This window comes from Pteropus vampyrus, unplaced genomic scaffold (assembly GCF_000151845.1).
Source record: "Pteropus vampyrus isolate Shadow unplaced genomic scaffold, Pvam_2.0 Scaffold84, whole genome shotgun sequence".
Taxonomy (NCBI): Eukaryota; Metazoa; Chordata; class Mammalia; order Chiroptera; family Pteropodidae; genus Pteropus; species Pteropus vampyrus.
This window is the reverse complement of record NW_011888865.1, coordinates 6,125,679-6,140,410: the sequence shown is the minus strand read 5'-3', so window position 1 is coordinate 6,140,410 and position 14,732 is coordinate 6,125,679. Positions and strand designations below refer to the sequence as shown.

At 43.1% G+C, this 14,732-nt stretch overlaps 1 protein-coding gene across 1 annotated transcript; it reads right to left on the bottom strand.

The window, feature by feature from the left end:
• Positions 1–8,128: 8,128 nt before the first annotated feature.
• Positions 8,129–10,633, bottom strand: LOC105294220 (serine/threonine-protein kinase MARK2-like). The gene has a single exon (XM_011363307.1). It carries the CDS (start codon positions 10,631–10,633, stop codon positions 8,129–8,131), a length of 2,505 nt encoding a protein of 834 aa, XP_011361609.1.
• Positions 10,634–14,732: the final 4,099 nt, after the last annotated feature.

Genomic DNA, 14,732 nt, shown 5'->3' with positions numbered 1-14,732 from the left:
TGAAACTAATATAATATTGAAGGTCAATTGTAATAGAAAGGAAATATATATGTATATATACACATATACATATATACATACATATATACATACACACACACACACACACACACGCCAAAAGAGACATGTTGTTTTGTTCATTAGTACATACCTAGTGTCTAACATATAGTAACACTCAATAAATAGTTGTTTAAAAAAAATACTTTCAGTTCAGGTGAAATTTGGAAGCAATCAGGTGGGAATGCTTCTGGTTTTAAGTGGCATTGCAAAACTAAACATAGATCTCAGAGGCCTGACCTTGAAATTCATGATAAAAAGTATCTTAGTCTTCTCTTCCCTGGAGAGCATTTCTATGATATCCACTCTCCTCACCTACTTGCATTACCTGAGAAGTAGAATTTTTTAAGAAAAATCTCATTTCCTCTGTCAAATCTTCCCTAAATATTTGAAACTTGTGTGATAGTTTCAGATACAGGACTCAGGAGACTTAGTTTTGAGATTCAACTCTACCATTTATAGCTATGTGACCTTAGGCAAGTAATTAAAATATTGATCCTCAGTGTACTCATCTATAAAATGGGGTATAATAATTAACCAGCCTGCTTCACAGAGCTGTTGTGAAGATCAGCTGTAACAATGGATCTGAAATATTCTTACACATTAAGCAATATATTTGATACAAGGTTTGTCTTGTCTTCTTTCTTTTCTAAGTGCTATCAAACACCTTCTTCACCACTCAATATGTGCAATGTTGTATTCATTATATGAAGGCACAGTCTGAAGGCACTATTAATATATTTTTGCCCTCTCTGTCCTCAACTAACCTGCTGTGCTTGGGCTGCTCACAAACAGGCACTATGCTGATTTTGCAAACTAGAGGTGTCAGGCCAAGAATGGCCAATATATGAGGAAGCTGGGGAAAAACTCTTAGAGTAATTCCAGTTCATAGAATTCAAGTAGCATTTAACCTGGAGTTCTGAAAGTACACTTCTCAGATGGTATTTTACTTTCATGGGCTCAACTTATTTTTTTTCTACTTTTAGATTTTTCCTTCAAATGATAATTTTGACATATCATAACTGAAAAGAAACAGCAGCTTTGAGACCAAAGTGAAGACCATATTTCTAATTGGAGGTGGCATATGTGAGAGAGAATATAAAGATGAAAAGACAGGGCATTTCCTCAAGAAGTGTATAGTCATTATAAAACAAATATATAATTAAACGTGGCAAAGAAGATAATCTCTATATGGGAGTTATATGTACCATATGAAAGATGAGGATGGGGCTGGGGTAAAGGTAGGAAGGAAAATACAAAATGGGCCTTGGTGTGGATTAGGGAAGAGATATAGGAAAGGCTCTATGGGGCATGAAGGTTGGAACAAAAGCATACAGAAATTTACTATGGAATGTTCAATAAAAACTGTGGGGGTCTGGAATTTCTTGGTAGAAGAAGCCCTACTCCGTTGACAATGTGATGAAGCAAAGGTAGTAGCTAAAGAGACTGAAATGAATTTCTTTTTGAATTGTGAAGAGGAAACAAATAGTCAAGGGCTCTCCGAACATAGACTCCCTGGACTGGCAGAGACAGAGGTAGAGAGGGATAGGGGCTGTACTATTCCTGGGACCATAACCAGGGGAAAGCTTGTTGTCTTGTCCTTCTAAAGAAATGTTCTCTACTTTCTTACATTGATAACTTTCTTGGTGCGTTGAGCATTGAGAGTATCCTACGGACATGAATATGAAGAAAGAATGTGTGTGTGGTATGTGTGTGTGTGTGTGCGTGCACGCACATGCTTAGGGTGGTACGGTCAGGAGAGGTACTTAAAAAATGCCATTTGCAAAACAGTTTGCTACTAAATACTCAACAGATATTTATTAAACACGAACTATGTACCAGGTATGGCAATAGACTAGGCTCTAAGGAACAGAGTAATGTTCAAGACAAACATGATCTGTGTCTTCAGTGAGTTTATAGTCTAGGCCCTACACTCTAATAGGACATCATGGTACATTGACATTTGTCTGGTGGACTAAACTAAAAGTTATATTTTCATTAAAATTCCCTTTTTTTTTTTTTTTTGCACTGACATGCATTAAGTATTTAGGTTAAGTCATAAACACAATCAGCACAGCAAGCTGCACCAAGATGCATAGTAATTGAGACCACAGGGAGAGCTTAAAATGCCATTGATTTATTGTGCACACAGGCATCCGGAGCCTCTGATATGATAAGAAAGCAAAGTGGAGGCAGGCTGTACGATGATGAGGCCAATCACATTCCGTGGAAAACCTGGAGCTCCTCAGAGACTGTGATCCGAACTTGCACAGCTGCTTAGTGTTGGGTGGTTGGGTGAAATACAGATTCAGAAAAGGATGGTGACACAAAGGAGAGGGATAAAGACCCAGAGAGAATCATGAAAACTTTCTCCCACCAGCAGTGGTAGTTGAGGAAACCTCATCTACTGGTTTCTCCAGCTCTTTGGTCAGGTGAGGTGGATTTTTCTTAGTCAAATTATTCTATGAAAACATGGAAATGTGAGTTTTCTAGGATGGAAGAGAGAGGGACACTTAGCTGATCTGAGGTGGAATCAGAGAGATGGGGACAGAAGACAAAAGCAAAAGACAGACATCAGTGGAGTTTCCGTTTATAGTCTCAGAGGGATTCAGGTACCATGGGCCCAGGGCCATGGCAGTTAGAACTATGAGTTATAACTTCCCTGTGCTAATTGTTTTGTATTATACCCTGTATTTTCCCCCATAGTCATTTGGCATTAAAACTCTCAAAATGAAGAAGAGGTGTGTATTTTGCTTCAGAGGCTATGAGGCTATTAATACATCATCTGTAGTCAAGGTGTTCCCCACTCTGAGGGGTTTTTCTCTGAGAGGGAATAAAAAAGAGTAGAATGGTAGTGGCTACTTTGAGAAGAAAGGAAATCAGGCTGTATCCTTGGATTTTTTGCATGAAAGAAGGTGAATTGGACACTGGCTCTGGGCTGAGCCTGTGTGAAAATCCTGAAGTTGGTATTGTACTTGGTTCCAAATTATATTTTCTTTCTTTTTTGACAATTAGTGTGTTTGTATGTTTTAGTTTTTCTTTTGCCCTACCACTTCAGCACACTCAGATCCATCCTCCGCTTTTCTCTGTCTTATTTTCAGGGAGGCTGATACTTCAGATTATCGCACAGGCTCCTTTGGTGTCTGGATTCCAGTTTGGTTTTGATTATGGGGAGGCAGCAGCTTAAGAATGTAGGGTGAGGGGAGAGAGAGTAAAAAAAGCATTTACTCCCTGCTTCTACTTCCTTTGTGCTCAGAGCCACATCTTGTGGCAGTAACTATCCTTCTAAGACTAGTCTGTAGCATGACTCCGGGTTTAACTGGGCTTTAACTATTTCTTCCCCTTGCCTTTTCAAATGTATGGGGGGCAGTGGCTTCTCACTCTTGATGATTTCTAGGTTCTCCACCCTCTTTGCTGGTTCCTCTAACTTTGCTCAAGCCTATATAGATTATCCCTTCATTAACATCTGAGTAGAATTCTGTGGGAGTTCTTTTATGTACAACTTACTGTCACATCCAATCCATCAGTAAGTCCAGTTAGTTTTACTCTAAAACATAACTCATCGCATTCTATCTCTAGAGCTATAACCCCGTTCAAGTGGTATTAACTCTCAGTGAGATTCTGCAATAGCCAATAGCCTCCAGTTGGTCCCTCTGCTTTTCTCTTGGACCGTATAGTTTTCTTTTTACACAGAAGCCAAAGAGAGCTTTTAAAATTTTAAAGTCAGATCATGTCACTCTCTGCTCAAAAGTTTGCATTAAAACAAAATCCAAAGTTATTATCTTGGGCAACACATCTACATGATCTGGCCTTTGCTGACTGCCTAGAATTCATCTACCTCTGTTCTCTTGTCACCAAACCCCTGTTACTCTGTCTTCCTTGAACATGACACACTTGCTCCACTTAAGGCAATACCTGTACTTGGTATGCTCTCTGCCCCAGACCCTCACATGGTTGGTTCCTCGTCATTCAGAGCTCAGCTCAGAGTTTCTCAAAGAGTCTTTTCTCTGGCTACTCTAATATAGCGCCTTGGTCCTCTCCAAAGAATTCTCTAGCACATTGTGTCATTTTTTTTTTTTTTTTCATGGAACTCATCTCTAGCTGATATTATAGTCTGCCTTTACTTCTTTCCTTACTTAGAGTCTGGCTCTCCAACGAGAATCTAAGATCTAGCAGCTTGCCTGTCTTGTTTACCACCGTCTTCCCAGCGTATAGGAGGGCCTCACCCATGGTAAGTGCTACACACACACACACACACACACACACACACACACACACACACGAAGGATTTATTTATCAGCATTATTTTATTTATCAGCATTCTTCTAAATGTTTTACATGGGTTATTTAATTTAATCCTCATAACAACCTCATTTATCAGGAACTATTATTATCCTTGTTTTACAAATGAAGAAACAAACACAGGGAAGTTAGATAACTTGCTAAAGGATATATGCAATTAGGAAGTACCAGAGACAGAATTTGAAATCTGGCCATCTGGCTCATAGGCCCATGCTCTTAACTGCTAAAATATACAGCATCGAACATTTGTTCAATAAATTAATGAATACTTCCCATCAGATTCTTCCATTTCATACTTGGACTTAAGAAAGAAGGAAGCTATCTAATTTTTAAATGTGGGAGCCTGCTTGATCCTATGCTGAGGGCGTTTTTATCCCTGAAAAAGGACGCTCTGAGACCAGGACAGGCAGAAAAGCACAGATCTCTTTCTTGAATACAAACCCTTTGGTCAAGTTCCCAAAGACTCTCAGATGCACTGACTGGCGACTGCTAGGAATGTGGTCTAGAACTTCTCTGCAGGAATACTTTTTTCCCTTCAGTTTTCTATCATTAATTAATTCATAAAACATTGACTAAGCATATCTATTGTGATGGACACTTGTGATATAGAGATAAATAGGACCAGATCCCAACCTTATATGAGTTTACAGGCTAGTAAAACAAAAGGTCTACTTCTGGGCACACATAGTACTTATTCAACCATTTTTCTTGAATCAATTAAAAATGAGAAAATAGACCAGATGTTATCTGAACTGGTTGACTCTGTGCCTGGATTGAAGATGCAGCTTCATCAGAATATTGAAGCTGCTTTTAGATTCAGACTCACCTACCACAGGGCTGTTTTCACGGTCCAGTCTATCTGCAGCGATGCTTCTTTACAGCTCTCTCTGGATGATTGTGCCACAGTGGCTGCCCACTTGGAAGTACTTGCCAGTTTTTCAAACCTACTTTTTCTTCTTCCAGCCCCAGTCCCATTTTGACATGTGACACTCTAGCACAGGCTTTTCCTCCGTAGAGCACGTGTTGCTCCCATGCTCATCTTCATCTTTACTCTCCCTTGGCAGTAGATGAGATTACCTACATCAATCCCATCTCTTTTCCTTATCATTTAATCACTGCCATCCATCGCTTGTTGCTGTTACAGTCTTCACGGTCCAGTCTATCTGCAGCGATGCTTGCCCCTTGTTTGTCTATTTTACTCTATTACTCAAGCACCTGAAAACCAAATGGTGGCTACCACCTGGCAGTTCCATGGAAGGATCACTTTGCAGTCATGTGTGGAAATGCGATTTAACATGAAGCCAAGAAATGCACCATTTTTTATTCTGCTCCACCACAAAATAAGCTTCTGCTGAAGTATCTAATATCACCTTCCCATTCTTTTTTTCTTTCTTTCTTTCTTTTTTTTTTCACATTTTCTTTTTTCTTATTGGTCTTGTTGCTTTCCAGATTTCTCCCTGGAAATTTAAATAACTGTGTTTCAGGTTCCTTTCCTCCAGCTGTATTAGCTTTCAGATCTCCATGCTGAGGCTCATTTGGTAATTTCCTGCCCATGTTTCTAAGCTGTGCAGCCCCTTTCTGTTACTTGCTTGTCCTTAGAGGTTTTGCTATGTCTTTCATTTCAGCTTGATCTGCAGATTTAATTAGTGAGATGCATGTCCTTCCATTTCAAGAGTGCATAAGGTAATGGCAGTCCTCTGCAACAGCAGGCGGATAATAGAAACAAGGAAGGAGGGAGGTTGTACTGTAACAGCTCTCTGCAAAATGAGCGGTGTGCGAGGGTAAACGAAGATGTGGAAGATGTGATGAAACAGCTGGGAATATGACCTTACTGTAGGAAATGCCCCCCAGATTTGTCAGGCTGTTCCGCATGTATGGTATGGCAGCACCTACTAGTACAATTTCAGAAGCAGAAATGCAAAGGGTGATTGAGGTGGAGACAAGTGAGATGTCAGTTTAGGAAAGAGCCTAGGGAGATGCAGCCTCAAATATGAAAGATTTTTGCAATTTAATCTCTAGGAATAAACTCTACATCTGTCTTGGGTCAGGTTTCTGGGAAACAGACTATGAGATGAAATTTTGCTGGGGAGTGCTCTCAGAAACACCTGTGAGCGAGTGAAGGAAGCAGGATCAGGTGGAAGGAGTTTGTCATGCAGTTTCAACAAGGATCTCAGCTGATTCCCTGCAGAGTTCTCTGAAGCTGAGTGCCCCTGCAGAGGAGTTGTGCTTTGAAGCAAGGATGAGAGCCTTTATATCCCTACGTGGGCCAGTCATTGGGCTGCCTCTAGAGAGGGAGGATAAACTTGGGTGAGGCTGCTTTTTTTCTGAAGAGGGTAATTCCAGGCAAAGGACTTAGCTGAGAGTCATCACAGCCAACTTTCCCAGCAGCTGGGAGAAAGAATATTTCAGTTCTGACGGGGTCTGGGTGGCACACCACATCATCCACTACATCATCTTATAAAACCATGTAAACTCTCAGCGGCGTTTGGCACTACCGAACATTCCCTAATCAGCAAGTGGCTTTCTTCCTTTGTCTTCTGTGACTCAGCCATCTTTTGCTCTCCATCCCTGCTCTGGTTCTTTCTCTTTCCCCTCAGCCACCATTTGCTTTTTAAATATAGGCATCTGTTGTCATTGGAGCTGACTGGTATCCTGGCCCTGATATGAGGGATGTTTAAGTTCGAAGATGCAGAGCAAAATGGGCCAAAGGGGGTATGTCCTGGAAAAAAGAGGTGCTGGTCCAAATCCCCTTCCCCAGCCTCGCCCCTATGTACCTAACACTCCAGCTTCTTCCTGCCTCCATGCTTCCTTTCCATTTCCCAGTCAAACCCGTGCATCAGGGCCCCTTTCTAATGGGCCAAGGGGAAGGCCCAGCTCCTGCCTCATCATCAGGAAACTCAGCTGCACAGGTAAGTGACCCCTAAGCCGCTGTGGGGCCCACAACCCTGCCACTTCTCTGATGCCCATACAGGCTGGTTCATGGGACTTTGCTATATACTATTATTGACCTCTTGGCCCTATTTAACACAGGCCACAGAACCAAAAGTTCCCCTCAGTCCTTCTGAAAACATGAGGTAACGAGTGTAGGAAGGGAACACACAATTTCTGTCTTTCTGCTTGCAGTACAGCTCGCAGGTCTTTTCCCCTTGGAACCACATTCATTACTATTGGGAGTTGCCAGGATAATTCTCTTCAGTAACTTTTCCATTAGCTGTTCTAACTAAGTCTCCATACTACATCACCACATGCTTCTCAAACTGGAAAATGCACAGCCCCGATTCTGTTCAGGGGGAATGCAAAACAGAGTATCCGATATATCTTTGTGGAACAATCTAGTTTATTTCAAGATTCTGGGAAAATCAAGAACTTCAATAAGAACCAACCATGCCCAATGAACATGGAAGAAGAGAGGAGCAGGGGTGGGGGGCATGGCCCCAGGAAAAACAGTCCAGTCTCTGAAGTTTCACCCAGGTAGGGGCCAAGGGGTAGATCTGTAGCGAGGGTGGCCTCTTCTCCCGTCCTCCACAGAGGGCTCCAGGCATCCTCCAAGCTCACCAGGGTACAATGCTTCTGAAGGCCATGGAGATGTCCGGTACCATCTTGACTTGAATCCTGTGCAGAGAATTCTGGGGCAGTTTGCACACCTATCATCCACTGGACCACATCCTTCACATACAGCGTGTATAGTCCGTGCACTCCTTCCACTTGCGGTTGTTTGCATCCAGCCTCTGGCCAAGCTCCTATACCATATTGCCAGCCTCCCTGGAGCTCAGCGTTTGTTTTTTTGTTTTTTTTGTTTGTTTGTTTTTTGAGAGTGGTTTGAGCTCCCCAAAGCCTTTGTGGCCCTGCCTTGGCCTTCCACAGGTAACTGTAACGGTTTCACTTTGTTGCTACGCTTTTTGAAGGATGGCCTACAGCAGAAGTGTAATACAAAGTTCAAAAACCTCCTTGCCACCCCGTGACTGCCTTGGCTACGGTCAGAGGAAGAGGTTGTGGTCTTGTCATCAGGCTGTCGAGTGTGAAGTAAGTTCTCCTCTTTGTTTCCCTCTGGGGCTCTGTTGCTGCCGGTGGTGTGGGTGGAGAGGGAGCCCCGAGGGCCATGCTGAGAGGCAGAGCTGGGGGTGGCATTCTTCAGTTCTAGTCCATCAGGGGAGGTGCTGTTCCCCAACTCTGGTTGAAGTACGGGAGTGGTGGTCCCCGACTCCCGTCGGGGTGCGGCAGTGGCCGTCCCCGACTCCCGTCGGGGTGCGGCAGTGGCGGTGCCCGACTCCCGTCGGGGTGCGGCAGTGGCGGTCCCCGACTCCCGTCGGGGTGCGGCAGTGGCGGTGCCCGACTCCGGTCGGGGTGCGGCAGTGGCGGTCCCCGACTCGGGTCGGGGTGCGGCAGTGGCGGTGCCCGACTCCCGTCGGGGTGCGGCAGTGGCGGTCCCCGACTCCCGTCGGGGTGCGGCAGTGGCGGTCCCCGACTCCCGTCGGGGTGCGGCAGTGGCGGTCCCCGACTCGGGTCGGGGTGCGGCAGTGGCGGTGCCCGACTCCCGTCGGGGTGCGGCAGTGGCGGTCCCCGACTCCGGTCGGGGTGCGGCAGTGGCGGTCCCCGACTCCGGTCGGGGTGCGGCAGTGGCGGTGCCCGACTCCCGTCGGGGTGCGGCAGTGGCGGTGCCCGACTCGGGTCGGGGTGCGGCAGTGGCGGTCCCCGACTCCCGTCGGGGTGCGGCAGTGGCGGTGCCCGACTCCCGTCGGGGTGCGGCAGTGGCGGTGCCCGACTCCCGTCGGGGTGCGGCAGTGGCGGTCCCCGACTCGGGTCGGGGTGCGGGAGTGGCGGTGCCCGACTCGGGTCGGGGTGCGGGAGTGGCGGTGCCCGACTCGGGTCGGGGTGCGGCAGTGGCGGTGCCCGACTCCCGTCGGGGTGCGGCAGTGGCGGTGCCCGACTCCGGTCGGGGTGCGCGAGTGGCGGTGCCCGACTCCGGTCGGGGTGCGCGAGTGGCGGTGCCCGACTCCGGTCGGGGTGCGCGAGTGGCGGTGCCCGACTCCGGTCGGGGTGCGCGAGTGGTGGTCCCCGACTCGGGTCGGGGTGTCGCAGTGGTGGTCCTCAATTCCGGTCTGGATACGCGAGAGATGGTCCCTGACTCCATTCGGGGTGTGGGAGCGATGGTCGTCCACTCCAGGCTGGCTGTGGGACTGGCTGGTTCTCTGGCCTCCTGGCCTGATGGCTGGATGCTGGGGGTTAAGGAAGGAGTGCAGCTGCCAAGGAACGACTCCGCGGACCGAAAGGACCTCACTGTGATTGTCTGGGCCTTCATCTTGGGTGCTTTGTGGCTCAACATGAGATATGTGGCCATTGTTTTATCATATCTCTTGCCTCTAACAGCCTCCACAATTTGTTCCTGCTGAAACCCCAGTTTTCTCATTATCTGAGTCACCTGAGAGTTTATAAAGTTACAGGGTGGCTCTCTATAAGGCCTGAGTTCCTCTTCCTGTCCCATATTTATCCATGTGTCTTTCATAATTTCTTCGAGGGTGCCTCGGTTGTAGGGGTTAAGGGTCAAACATTTTTTTAAAATTCTCTCCAGCTCACGAGTGATGAAATAAGGGACACAATATTTCCCTTTCAGAATTTTCTTCCGTAGTTCCCTAAAATCTTCTGCCACAAATGGCAATTTTCCGATAACTGTTTCATACAGGATAACTCCCAGGCTCCATACGTCAACTCCGGGTCCGTGGTAACCTCGTCCCTGGAAGACTTCTGGGGCAACATAAGGGAGGCTGCCGCAAAAGGTACTCAGTTTATGGCCAACATACTCGTTGCTGAGCCCAAAGTCCGCGAGTTTTACGTTCAGGTCAGCATCTAGAAGGATGTTCTGTGGCTTCAGGTCTCTGTGGATGATGCCCCTCTGGTGGCAATAGTGAACCGCTGATATCAGCTGCCGGAAGATGCCTTGAGCCTCGTGCTCCAACATTCTGCCACAGCCCTCGAGATAGCTGTACAAGTCCCCTCCATCCACAAGTTCCATGATGAGAAATAGTGTTTTCTCAGTATCAATGATCTCAAATAATTTTACAATATTGGGATGGTTCAGGCTTTTCAAGGAGAGAACCTCTCGAAATGGTCGATAGGACCCTTGCCGATTTATAACTTTGACGGCCACCTCCGTGCCCGTCAAAATGTGCCGGGCCAATCTCACTTTTGCAAAGCTTCCCTCACCGATAGTGTTCAGGAGCTTGTAGTGCCCAATATGGGGCTCCTTGTCAGAGATGGCTGCAAGGTTATATGCCATGGTGAACCTCTATCTACGCTCACTCACAATACTAACTATCAATACAAACTACTAGCAAAGAATGCTAACTAGACTAACTATGCTAATACTAACAGTACTAACTATGCTTACTAACAATGCTAATAAATGATACTAACTATGGTATGCTAACTGATACTAATACTAACAATGCTAACTATGCTTACTAACGATGCTGATAAATGATACTATACTATGCTAACTGATACTGATAATGCTAACTATGCTAATAAATAATACTAATAAACAATGCTAACTATACTAACAATACCAATGCTAATTCTACTAAATGTACTAACAATGCTAACTAACAATGCTAACTAACAATACTAACTGAAAAAAAAGTTTAAAGAAAAAAAGAAAAAAAACAAGGAAAATAAAAAGAAAAAATATGAAAAAAAAGAATAAAGAAAAAAAGGGGAAAATAAAATGAAAAAAGTGAAAAAAAGAAAAAGAACAATGAAAAAAGAACTAAAAAAAAAAAAGAAAAAAAGGAATAAGAAAAAATGAGAAAAAGAAAGGGTAAAAACAGAAGGAAAAATAAGCAAAACAAGAACCAAAGGAAAAATAAGCAAAACAAGAACCAAAGGAAAAATAAGCAAAACAAGAACCAAAACAAGAACCAAAAAACAAGCTAACTAGTCCAGTCCAACAGGTCACCACAGATCAGCTTCCTGGGCTCTAAGGACAAAACCTTAGGCCAGGCGGGGCCTTATATAGGAGTGGTTTGTAATTCCATCACAGTGGTGCCTTATGAGGTCGGAGCAAGGCATGGACCAATCACGGCTGGGGATAAACCCCAGTGGTTTTCTCACTTCTTGGTCTCAAGACCTCCTTACAGTTAGGAAAAAAAAAGGAAAAAGAAAAAGAAAAGAAAGGACCCCAAAGACATTTTTGTTTATAAGAGAGTAAAGATTGATATTTACTTTATTAGAAATTAAAATCTGTAGGACATTTCAGTGATCTTTTCGTTTATAATTTGACAATCTGTAATAATTTTTGTCATTTAAAGACTTGAGTGTCCACACTTAAAATATTCCCTTTTCTTAAAAATGATGCTACAACTTTAATATAATGATATTATAGGAAAATTTGCTGTTCATAAGACAAGATAAGGTACATTATTAACATCTCCAAAGCTGAGAGGAGGTAGCTTTCATTATATTTTTGCCAATAAGATAATGAGCAGATTTCTCATCAGAAACTATGGCGACCAAGAGGTAGTGGGTTGATGTATTCAAACAGTCAAAGGAAGAAAGCTATTAACCAAGAATCCTACATCTGGCAAATTGATCTGAAAATTGGGAGACTTTGAAACCTTCATAGATAAACCAGCACTGAGAGAGTTGTCGCTATGTCTGCCCTGCATGTTAGCAGCACATCCTCCAGGTTGGAATGAAAAGACACTGGCCAGAGACTCAAAGTCCTTTGAAGAAATAAAAATCTCTGCTAAAACTCAATGCTTGGAAAATTATAAAAGCTAGTACTATTGTGACTTTGGTTTGTAGCTCGACTTTTTTGTTCTCTACTTGTTTTAAGAGATTAATGTATTAAAAAAATAATTGTTTATGTTTTTGGATACACAATGTATAATTGTGATTAATTTGGTGACATCAATACCAGGTTGGGGTCAGAGCTGTGAAGGAGCAGAGTTTTTATATGTTCTTGAAGTTAAGCTGGTACAGATTCATTTAAGAATATTTTAACTTTAGGATGTTAGGTCATTCAGGTGACCAAAATATATTTCTCATATATAATAATAAATAAGTAAATGTTCTTTTTGTTCCGTATCACCTGTAATACACTCTTTTTGACCCTTTTGTTAACATTCTTTCTCCCTGGGAAATCTTAGCCATGCACGTTTTCCCTTTTCTTCTTCCTCTACTGATTTTCAATTAAGTCAAGCTTTCATCTTACTTCTAAAACAACAATCCAATTTCTAACTCTTGGTTGGGGTGCCTCCTACAGAATGTGTCTGGTAATGGAGTCTGTATCTTCCTCTGATCCAAACATATCTCATTTAATGAAACATATAGCCAGCCTCACAAGGATGGTAGATGTGGAGTTGTCCCAAATCTTGCTACTCAAAAGTATGATTCATGGGCCAGCTGTTTGTTGGAAACAGAATCTTAGTCCCCATTCAGACCTACTGAATCCGAATCTCCATTTTAACAAGACCAAGGATTCATAAGCACATCAAAGTTTGAGAAGCATTCTCCCTCAAACTCCATATACAATGGATAACTAATCGAATCTCTATTTTGTCTTTCAATTCCTCTATCAAGGACATCACAATAACCTCCTAAGTGACCTTTCTGCCCTCAGTCTCTCTCCTATAGTTGATCCTTCATACTGATGTATACTATTATCCTAAAACATATGTCCTCTTGCACAAACTTTCAAATGCTTCCACAGCCCTAGAGGGTAAGTTCTAAAGGCCTAACTTGGAACCCATGTCCTGCTTTTCTGTTTTTAACCTTCCATCACCCCCTTTCACATACCCACCCTTCAAACTTACTGGTCTACTTTTGCCTGAATACACATACACACCATTGTGTCATCCTTTGTGCTGTTTCTTGTGAAACATCCTGTTGCCGCCTACTTTGTCAAAATCTTACTTAGCCTTTAAGGTCCCGCATAAATGACTTGTCTTTCAAGAGTCCCCTTGAGCTTCTTACCTGAACTAGTCTCAAAACACATTGGCCATCTCTATTTTGTTCCACTTTTATTTTACTTTGTGTGAAGCCTAAATCTTAGTACCTAGCAAAAGACATAGCATATGATTCTCACTTTCATGTCTCTTAGTTGCATCACTTGGCCACCTCTGAAATAGGCTTCGGAGACGCTACATGGTTCCACGTAATGAGTGATGGATTATGCTGAATATCTCAGGGCACGTTCACCTGAGATTTCCCATGGTTTTCCCAAGCCTGGCTTCTTGCCTTAACATCTATACATCATGTGCTTCTCCCTTCTCTTTCCCTGACTTCCTGGTTTCCTACCATCAGAGTGGAAGGAGAGAGATCTATTTTCCTTTGCTAACTCTGTCTGAAGTGACAGAGTTGATCGATGCGTTGCTGTGCCCGCCCAGGAAAGCCAGTATGATTGTCTTCCCGTGATTGGGTCGACAGCATTCAATCTTTTAGTAACTGAAAAGTGAAGTTCACTTTGGAGCTCAGTTTTGCCTGTTTATGGTGGATTCCAGCTATATTTTTTTTATGTCTGCTGTTGTTATATTGTTGCCGTTGGTATTAATATCTGGCAAATTTACTTGCTGTGGTTTTATACTGACTACATCAAAATAATAAAAAAGAGAGAAAGCAATAGTGTAAACTTTAGAGTGTGAGGAAATGGCAATCCAAGTGAAATGGCGAAGGTTAATCAAGACCTACATAACTTCATAAATCTAGCTCTTAGGCAGTTGTAATCCTAGAAGAGGGAGACCTGTTTGGATAATAACACTTTCCATACTTGTTGAAGACAAAATAAGTTTTTTGCTCTATCATCAGAAAAGCTCATTCCTGGGGTATGAATACTATTATAGTAATCCTTACATTAGGAGTAAAGCAGAGAACAACATGGAGTGAGGAGCCCTCTTTGGCACAGTATCTACCTGGTATTTAATATCAGTGAATACCAGGATAAAAGAGTCCTTTAAAAAAAAAAAATTCCCATGAGGTCCTATAATTCCAGCTCAGGTCAGTGGCCACATTCTTAGAACTCCACGTTCTGCGATTGCCATAGCACAGTATGTACTCTAGATTCCCTCATGCTTGACAGACGCTGTAATTTTCTTGGTATCTATGTTTTTCCTACAAGTAAATGCATTTGTCAAAGCAGGAAGATACTTGTGATAGGTGCCATGAAAATAATTAGATAGATAATCTCCCTTTGATAGGTGAGCCATTAAAAAAATTAAATTTTAAAATATATCCAGACTTCAAACTAATTAACATATGTTATTGAAATATGTAAAAAAAAATTTTCTGAAATATTGGAATAGAGAAATAAACCTTAGTGGGGGGAAGGAGACTTATTTTCTGTACCTCTATATTTCTCTGTCTCCTGATGAGATTGCCCA

What these genes read in the sequence shown, in the direction of transcription:
- LOC105294220 (XM_011363307.1), bottom strand. Translation starts at nt 10,633, where the DNA reads ATGGCATATAACCTTGCAGCCATCTCTGACAAGGAGCCCCATATTGGG.